The sequence below is a fragment of the Phalaenopsis equestris genome, unplaced genomic scaffold (assembly GCF_001263595.1).
Source record: "Phalaenopsis equestris unplaced genomic scaffold, ASM126359v1 Scaffold234575, whole genome shotgun sequence".
NCBI classification, from domain to species: Eukaryota; Viridiplantae; Streptophyta; class Magnoliopsida; order Asparagales; family Orchidaceae; genus Phalaenopsis; species Phalaenopsis equestris.
This window is the reverse complement of record NW_018252484.1, coordinates 46375-56376: the sequence shown is the minus strand read 5'-3', so window position 1 is coordinate 56376 and position 10002 is coordinate 46375. Positions and strand designations below refer to the sequence as shown.

The following is a 10002-nucleotide window of genomic DNA, read 5'->3' as shown; positions in this document are numbered from 1 at the left end:
ATATGTATGTGCTCTTAGTTAAACTTTAGGTGCATTTAGAAACATATCACACAATTCGTATAGATTTAATCTGACACATCAACTTTAATATTTACATACATAATAGTTTAAACTTTAAAATAACATAAAAAATATCACAAATAATAACTTTTTTTTAAGTAAAATACATCTTTTCATGCACCAATATATTATAAATAAAAATATATGCTGATAAATACAAAAAGTCATGTTTATGTAATTTTTTGTAATATTTATATGTCAAAAAGCTAGTAAATTCCCTTTGTTTTTTACTTTTTTGCATAAAATTACCCTTCTCGGAAATTTAAACGCGACAAGTAGCAGATGAGATCGAACGGCAATAGGATTATAGGAGTAACAAAACGAGCCCTGAAGCAGTCATTTGTCACTGGGTGAGTTCTTCCAAATTGAAGGATTGGAAACCTCCATTAACGCTTCTCTTTAACTTCTTGCCTTTCCCAGATTCCCTTTGCCAGCTTGCCCTACAACTCTCCAAAACGACCTCCTCCGTCTTTGTTTTGTCAATCGGAGGAAAAAGAAATCCCTCCATTTGCCGAAACTCGAAAGAAGCCGCGAAAGATCAGGGGTCTGATTATTGGAAAAAGAGTGGAAGAGATACATCGGTCTGTTATTGTTTGTTTTGTGGAGAATGGAGAGGATGGAGAAGTGGAGGCTGAGGTTGGATTCCTTCCTGCTGTTGCTGATTACTTTATCGTGCCGGAGGCTGTGTGCCTGCAATTCTCTAGATGCCGAAGGTGTGGAAGCTGAATCTTTCTCTCGCGGACTGAATGATTTTATGTTTAATGGTTAGGGTTTTATGCAGGATTTGACGCCCTTTTTCTTTGTGAGCAGGCAGGGCTCTAATGAGCTTTAGGGAGGGGGTGGAGGTGGACCCCTATGGAGCTCTCGCGAACTGGGGGAGAAGCGGGGTTGATCACTGCTTTTGGTTTGGAGTAGAGTGCTCTGATGATGGGAAGGCAGTTTCTCTGTGAGCAATCTTTCTTCTCGTGATCAAATTACGTTGTAGACATGTAGCTTTCGATTAATACAAGGGGATCTTTTCTGGTAATTGCTGCTTGATTTTAGAATTTGATCCGAATTACCTGAATAAATGGATGGATTCCGCTCAAATAAGTGGTTTCTTTGATCTGAATTCCCTTTCGCTTACTGATTCTTACAGCAGTAACTGCAGTACTTAGGAAAACTATCAGATTTTGCACAGCATAGGTTAGATGTATGCTTGAAAAGAATTGTGTCGCGATATTATGATACAAGTTGTATCACATGGATCTCCAAGTAAATTTTCAAATCTGTCCTAATATAAGTTTTATATTAGTACTGGAGTGCGTAGCACATTGGTTGGAAGCTAAGGAGGTTGAATCAAATAATGCTCTTGTAATTTAATATTTTTGTTTTTTTTTTTTTTTTTTTTTTTTTTTTTTTGTTGCCATTTTGTTTGATGTAAAGTTACTTTACATCATAGTTCATTTTTTGCAGGAATTTGTTTTTTCACATTTACCATGCTGACACTTAGTTTAGATTTCATACCATTTTATTTAAATTTCATTCCATCTTAATATGTCTATGTTTCTATTATCAAAGTGATAGCTAGTTGGTGGTATTTTTCCTTGTATATGATAGCACTTGAGCCTAGTCATGAATTGGTGCTGTGATAAGTTCAAGTTTTTCAGTTTGTGGATATTTATATCTACATTGAGACATAGAATCAAATTACATTATCTTTAAGGAAGAATTACATACATACCACCCAATTCTCATATATTTAATTTTTCCATATATATCATCTTAACTATGCATGAACAGGTATCTTCCACTTTTTAAAAGTTAAATATTTATTTTTTTTATATGAAAAATTTTAGGGGTATAAATATAGAAAAGCAAAGTTTCGGTTTTAGATATGTAAATACATAAGAATTGGATGGTATGTATGTAAATGTCCCTATTTTTAAAGATAGCCGAGTGTTCAATTAAAGGATTTAGAAGTCTAATTTTCATATTAATAAAGGTAAGCCTGTAAAGGATTTTCGATATCTGACTTTGCAGTAGTTTGAAAATTGGAAGAGCATGTTTTAATACTTCAATACATAAACTACTGAATTTACAAATGTAATTGGAAATCTATTCCGTTTTGTTTTAACTAGAATTTTTCATCCCTTCTAATCTTCCAAAAAAATAGGGGCATCTACATACATACTTATGCATTTACATATCCAACACCTGAATTGTACTTTTTAGATTATACCACCCAATTCTTTCATATCATAAAAATATCACTTATTTTATTTTTAAAATGTGAAATACAACTTTTCATGCATAGGTAAGGTGGCCGATATGTAAAAATTGAAGTTTAGGTGTTAGATACATAAAAACATGGGGAATTAAGTGGCAGGCATGTAAATCTTTAAAAAAAATGAACATAGTTTCAGTTATTCTTCCCCAGACCTCCATTCCCATGTCTCTTATACATTTAGCACTCCTTTCACTTTCTATACTGTTCTATTTGTTTTTTACAAAATTGTTTTCTTCTCTCTTTTAGGAACTTGAGAGATCTTTTTCTTCAAGGGATACTTACTTCAGAGCTTGCGAGACTTATTCACTTGAAGTCACTGTAAGCAATTTTAAGTTTGTGGTACCACGTTTTGCTTAATTTAATATTTATTGCATATAAAATAAATATTTTCATAGCTCTTCAACTTTTGTTTTAGAGTTATAGCTGTCCCTAAAATTTTAGGGAATTTGCTTTCTTTTAGTATTAGAGAAACTTATGAGTTTTATGAGTTATGATTATGTTTTTCAATATTAGATTATAGATGTCAATAATAATTAATATGCAATAAAGACTTTTTAAAACATATCTAAAGTTTGGTTTGAAATAGCTTAGTGCATCTTATATCAACATATGAATTTTTTTCTTTCTTTTGTTGGTAGAGAATCTAAAATTTTAATTAGGATATTTATTTGATTCGTCATCTTTGAGTCTTATGCTTATCTTGTCAATCTTACTCCTTTATGTGATAATTTGGCGCTTTCAATAATTCTCATTGATAAGAAAAGGGAATTTTACGGTTAATGAAATAATAACAACGGAGAATAAGCCACAAAACACAAATCATTATTTCAACAAATTACGTGGAAAACCCTAGGCAGGGTAAAAAAGCACAATTAGAGGAGGAGGAGAAAAAAAAAAACTATTTCAAAAAAATAGGTACAACTCCAATGGCATTGTTACAAAATCCTAATAACATTTATATGCGCGTGAAAACAATCAAGGTTCATACAGCGGGGATGATCAGCCAATCCTTTCTCTACCACCACCAATTTCCCTAAAAATTTTCTCAAATGTTATACCACACATGTCACAGCACCAGCTTTTAGGCTCAATTACTTTAGCATCCATGGTCTCTACTAGCCAACCACCAGTACATTATCAACTTGAAATGTTAGGTTTGGAATACAACCAAGAGAATAAGGAGTTGATTTTTTGTACAAAATGTAATTTTTTAATAAGTATTATTTGGAAAAAGCCATATTGTATAATTTCAATTTTTCTGCCCTTACTTTCCTAGAATACCAAGTATCTTTTGCTACCCCTGCTCCTGTATTAAAACTCTTTCAATGCTTATGCAAATTTTTCTTCTTGGTCATCCAGTATTTTGCGGAATAATTCATTTTCTGGAGGCATACCTAAAGAATTAAGTAAATTGTTGAAACTAGAAGTTTTAGACCTGGGACACAATAATCTCAGTGGACCATTTCCACATTTCCTTATTCGAATCGAATCCCTAAAACTACTGTAAGTACACAATATTACATTTTCAATTTTGACTGTTTTTCTCTCCATCACACTTAACACTATTTTGTACATGTTTCAGTGTGCTAAAAAATAACAGGTTCATAAAGGATATCTCGCCAAAATTTTTTGAGCTCAATATGCTTTCTGAGATTGGAGGAGATGAAGAGAGGTCATCTTCCAGGAAGGGATCTGTTATGAGGTCATAAACCTGCTTCTATACATCATTTAATGGGAAATTTTATTTTCACTCATTTATGGATCTTTTATGCAATTGGTAGTCCTTTTATTTTTGGAAAATTTACATATGTAGTACCCAATTTTTATGTATTTACTATTTAGGTATCTCACACCTGAACTTTCATATTTACATAAATAGCATTTTGGTGGTGCTTTAAACCTATGCATGAAAAATGTGTATTTAACTTTTTAAAAGTGGTCATAGTTCTATTTTTTATGTGATATTAAAGATTTGAGTGCTATGTATGTACATATGAAAGTTTAGGTGTGAGATATGTAAGTAAATACATAAGAATTGTCTGCCCATGCATGTAAATCTTTAATTTTTTTTTTGGAAAAGAAACCCATATTAAGAAATTAGTTAACAGTGATGATTGTTCTTATTACAATATTTTCTCTTTATGTTTATAGAAAAGTTGTGAACCAACCGACACGAAGACTTCTGCAACAAATCAACAGAGGTAAATTAAAACCTCATAAGCACGGGGGCCTTCACAGGAGAAACATCACATCTGCTCCATCTCCAGCACCCATAACTTCGCCATCACCATCATCAACTCCGAAACCTTCGGCATCAAATTTGCAGTCTCCCCCATCCTCCCATTCCCATTTTCCAGTCAATCATGGATCGCCACATCCATCCAACTCAGCACTACCTCCGTCACCTGGAAAAGAGGAGAATCACCGGCCAATCTATATTACAGTCGGAGCCGGAGCTTTCGCACTTTTTTCGTTATCTTCTGTGTACTTTATCTGCTGTCGTACTGTCAAGGTTGATACCGCAAATTCTTGTCAAACTGGCTTGAGTGGAAAGTTGCAGAAAGCATTAGTTACAGGTGAGTCTCATTCTGGAATGTTTCGTTCGCATGATTCAAGTCTTGTGTGCTTATATTGAAGCTTCTATCACAGGCGTACCTTCTCTGGAGAGGTCCGAGCTTCAAACAGCTTGCGAGGATTTCAGCAATGTTATTGATTCTTTATCAGATTGCACACTGTACAAAGGAACGCTGTCAAGTGGAGTAGAAATAGCAGTGACCTCTACCATGATCAAGACTGCAAAAGATTGGTCGGATAAACATGAAGCTTTGTTTAGGAATAAGGCTAGTAAATCTATATTATTTATTTTGTGCAAATATATTTCGTGGATGTGCTGTTTCCAACCACCGTATATTGATTAATATTTAATCAGTTCAGATCTCAGTTCTGTCGACAGTGAACCACAAGAACTTTCTGAACCTTATTGGATTTTGCGAGGAACAGGAGCCTTTTGCTCGAATGATGGTTTACGAATATGCTCCAAATGGGACACTTTTTGAACATCTTCATAGTAAGTTTATCAATCTGATCTTAATTACGAGAAAAAGATGGTTGATTAAGTAATAATCCGCCTTGGTTACAGTCATAAAGTTGACCTTAAACTTAGCCATGGCCCAAGTGTTTTTGAATGAATATGCGAATTTTTACGTAGTTGGGGGTTAACGATGGATCTGTACAAAGAATCAGGAACATTTTGAGACTTCTCTCGTTCATTTTCTACAAAACTTCCAAAAATTGAGCTCCTGCTTTTTATTTCTGCACACTTTTCCTTATTTTTATCCACCTATACTCAAGCTGAACGTTGCTCGCAGTAAAAGAAGCAGAGCCCTTAGATTGGACGACCCGATTACGCATCGCAATGGGAATATCATATTGCTTGGACCACTTTCTTCGTCTCGACCCTCCCATCACTTTCAGAGCCTTGAATTCATCCACCATCTACCTAACTGAAGACTATGCCGCCAAGGTATCTGATCTCCCATTCTGGAATGAAATAAAGGATACCAGTTCGTCTGATCAAAGCAATGATGACTTACAGTCGCCATTATCTCATGAGGAAATTGTTTATAAGTTTGGAATAATACTTCTTGAACTAATATCTGGAAGAGTACCTTTTTCTAAGGATGATGGCCTGCTGGTGCTTTGGGCCTCAAGCCACTTGACAGGGAAGAGACCCATTAATGGCATTGTTGATCAGACCATCGAATCGGTGAGTGAGGAAGATATAGGCCCCCTTTGTAAGGTGATACAGTCATGTGTGAATCCTGAACCAATTGAGAGACCGAAAATGGGGGATGTTGTGGCACAGCTGAGGCAGATAACTAAGATTTCTCTGGATGCAGCTAGCCCAAAGCTTTCCCCTCTGTGGTGGGCGGAGCTGGAGATAATTTCTTAGGTTTATATCTATCGAAGTGTAAATTAGAAATAATTATCCTCTGGTAATTTGTGGATTATGTATTATTATTATTTTTTTTTATGGGTGATGGAGATGATGGATTTTTTCAAAGTGAGCAGACATTGGGGGCTTGTTGAGGCGCATAGTTTTGTAATGTGGACTGCTTGTGGTTTCAAAAGGAGATCAGTCTTGCTCTTGTTGTACAATAAAAAAGGTGATTTTTTTTTCAGATTATTGCAGATGAACTATTGTTTTTTTTCGAATTTCATATACATTTTTTTTTTCTTTTTTGTTTTATGAAGTTGGCTAGATCTACGAGATTATTGCAATTAAACTTGGATTGTATGATTTTTTTAAAGGCATATACATACATACCACACAATTCTTATGTATTGTCTCATTAAACTTGGATTGCAATTAAACTTGGATTGGAGGAGAGCGAACCTCAACTCAGGCGACCATGCTCTAGTTGCGAGTGATTAACTCAGATCTCTCATACAAAACTAGCTTACACATCAAGACACCTTGATGGATTGACCCAGGACGGGAGCATGACGCCAAGTTAACAAAACTATGGTTCATGATCCGGTAATCCTATGTTAAGGTGTGGCAGTTCAAGTAGAACAGGGAGAAACACTCAATATCCCACGATGCATACATATGCATAGAAACTGGTAGTTATTAAGTGAAGTAATGACCATAAAGGAACTCTTTCAAAACTTTGTGAATCTCTTTTTTCTCATATAATTCCTCTTTTCAATCCTCGCACATGTTCTACTACTAAGGTATGATTATAGGACAAATCTGGGTTGAATTCCTATAAATATGAGGTAATATATAACAAAAAAGAGAACCTGTGGACTCTATTAAGAATTCTTTGTCAAAATTGAGAGAATCTCTTTTTTCTCATAAATTTGCTCTTGTATTTTCTTATGCATTTTCTATGCCTTGGGTGTGTTTCTTGGACAAATTTGGGTTTAACAACCTTAAAAAAATAGGTGAGCATGGAGTCATGCATAAGAGCAATGCAAGAGGAGAAATGTATTCGTGAGAATGCACACAACATGGAGTGCACCAAAAACTTAGTGACCAAACAAATCTAAGAACTTAGGATCAAATATGGGAGATGATTAGGGTTATGCTCCAACAAGGAACAATTCCACTACCCCAGTCGACGACTTCCACACGTTAGAGATACTGTCCAAATGTAGAAAGAGTATCCTGCATGACATCAAGCAAGAGTGATAAGACATCATCTAGATAGTGATGGATCTTCATCTCACGATCGGGATAGACAAAGGCGCGCGAAAGCACGGTGAACAACCCCGAAAAATGCTATTTCTAGATAGATTGCTAAAGTTGAAGCACTTGGACTATTAAAAATCCCAACTCTAGAATCATATCGTGAGAAGATCGTTCTAAATAATAACGTTGCCTCTTTTGAGTCAATAGTCATTAAGGGTAAAAGACACAATAAAGCGTCAACTTTTCTTCATGAACCTAAAGGAATTAGTGCTCTAATGGTTCAATAGTCTGCCACCTGAAGCAATTACCTCATTTATGGATTTCAAGAGGATGTTTATGACACACATTTTCAGTCCCCCAAAACTATGAAAATACTCTTAGTCTCTGTTGCAACTATGACAGTGCCAAGGATAGTTGTTTCACACGTTTATAACTAGATTTCAAAAAGATATGTTTGAGGTACATGTTGGCATCCATTTTTAATGCAACACTCTAGATGTTCCTTTAGGTGATACAAGATCATATTACGTTCTTATGTAGAATTTTGGCACTCAAAGAGTCTGAAGAGCTTTTAGAAAGCATATACTACACCAAATTAAGGTTCATTCCCATTATGGTCCTGCTTAAAAGAGGCTACCATTGGTTTACATCAATTCCCCAATATCAGGCGAGCCCGATGGCCAATATGATGTCTAGAGCTCATCAGAAATGCGGGGCTTCTGGGGGCTCGAACGAGCCATAAAACCATTCTAAAAAAATTTTGGAGGTAAAAAATGCCTAAGATCCCGACGTGACCACGCCATGAGTAAGTGTGACCATGCCTAGCTCTTACCGTGGCCATGCCCGAGCCCCAAAGGGGCCACGACTTCTTTCTTCAAGCGTGACCACACCGGAAGTTGGCTTGGCCACGCCGGCTAGACAAAGCCACTAGCACAATTATATCGGAGGGCAGCAATGACCACACCTAATCCTTACATAGAACGCAATGCTTTCCTTCGGGTGTGACCAAACCCAAAGTGGTGTAGCCACATTGGCCTAATAGAGCACCCAATTTAATTATGTTGGGAATTGTTGTGACCATGCCAAGAGCCCATCTGCAACACCTTTAACAGGGGCGTGACTACACCCAATTCTGGGTGTGTTCATCCTAGTTTGCCTGGTTCACAATTTTTACGTTGTGGTCTGATACACCTAAAATATATGCATTTTTAGACCCATATTTTATAATCATTTTTGGTGATATTGCACTTTAATGGAAGGTATTTTGATGCTTTCTCGCAGGTTGTTGATTTTTAGGGCATAAAGCAAAAGGAAAGCAAAAAGGATGAAATTTAGAGTCAAAATTAAGTTTTTCAAGAAATGCTCAGCACCAGCACCGCCGACGGCTCAGAACAGTTTAACGCTGGAGATTTTTACTCAGCGCCGACGGCGCCAGACCAGTGTCGATGGCGCCAAAGGTGGTGCAGACCCCGTTTCTAGAAGGTTTGATGTATTTTGATGATTTTTTGAAGATTTGTTGGAGGCACCTCTTGGAGAACCAACCTTGGGCTCTATTTGGGGCTGAATTTCATCAGAAAAAGTGCCCCTCTACGTTTTTTTGCTCCTCTAGGTTTTTCGCTCCTATACGTTTTTCCCTTCTCTACATTTTTCACTCCTCTACGTTCATTTTTTGCACCACATCATTCCATTCCACTACCATACTAGAGTCAATTTTTTATTTTTCTTTCATATTTTAGAGTTTTTGTGGTGAGATTTAGTGTGAAACTTTCCATAAGAGTGTTGGAGAAGGAGAAAAGTGAGAGAATTCCTCTTCCCGCATTTCTAAGGAAAGACTACAAAGGATTTGCTTTGAGAAAGAATTCTAGATAAGTTTGTTTATTTATTTAGTGTTGTATGAACTTTATATTATATATGAAATTTGTTTTTTGTCGTATCTTTCTCATGAAGTCTGAGTAGTTCCCTATCTTTCCCCCTACTCTGAGATATGGTTAAATGAAGAGATAAAATGAATGTGTCATAATTAAAATATAAAATAAATTGTAATGATTTTTCAACTCCGAACTTGATTTACTTTTCTGTCTGGCCAATTGATTTGTTAAAATATGTTGTGAAACATATGATCCGGGAAATGGAGTATGAGTTCTACAATAGAGTGAGGATCACATTTGATTTCATAAAGGAGAAATTTGTTCATGAAATTAGGTGCAAATAAATAGTAAAGTATTCTTTGTTGGGTGTAAAATTGGAGAATCTTTAGGGTGATAGACTAAAATCCCCAATTTGGTCTTAGTGTTTAAAAACTAAAGCGAGAGTTAGACTTCAGGTGAAGGGAAGTGGGAGTCAGTTTCTTCCTAGCCTAGTCACGGATTTATGGACTAAACCTAAGATTAACCAATGATTTTATATGCACTGTGTCAGCGTAGAGTATTAAAATTGTTCATATTTGGCACAATACATATTAAAAGCATTTAGCTCA

General features: G+C 35.8%; 1 protein-coding gene across 1 annotated transcript; it reads left to right on the top strand.

The window, feature by feature from the left end:
* Positions 1-364: 364 nt before the first annotated feature.
* Positions 365-6507, top strand: LOC110038966 (protein MALE DISCOVERER 2-like). Its single transcript, XM_020743897.1, has 9 exons — positions 365-773; positions 871-1006; positions 2576-2647; positions 3689-3832; positions 3912-4031; positions 4481-4905; positions 4979-5169; positions 5264-5396; positions 5698-6507. The coding sequence occupies exons 1-9, from the start codon at positions 668-670 to the stop codon at positions 6279-6281; spliced, it is 1911 nt and encodes a 636-aa protein (XP_020599556.1). The 5' UTR covers positions 365-667; the 3' UTR covers positions 6282-6507.
* Positions 6508-10002: the final 3495 nt, after the last annotated feature.

Bases quoted from the DNA above. Each gene is read 5' to 3' on its own strand.
- LOC110038966 (XM_020743897.1), top strand. From the start codon at position 668: ATGGAGAGGATGGAGAAGTGGAGGCTGAGGTTGGATTCCTTCCTGCTG. The intron at 3,833-3,911 runs GTAAGTACACAA...TACATGTTTCAG, and splicing joins ATCGAATCCCTAAAACTACT to TGTGCTAAAAAATAACAGGT. The intron at 4,032-4,480 runs GTCATAAACCTG...TTATGTTTATAG, and splicing joins AGGAAGGGATCTGTTATGAG to AAAAGTTGTGAACCAACCGA.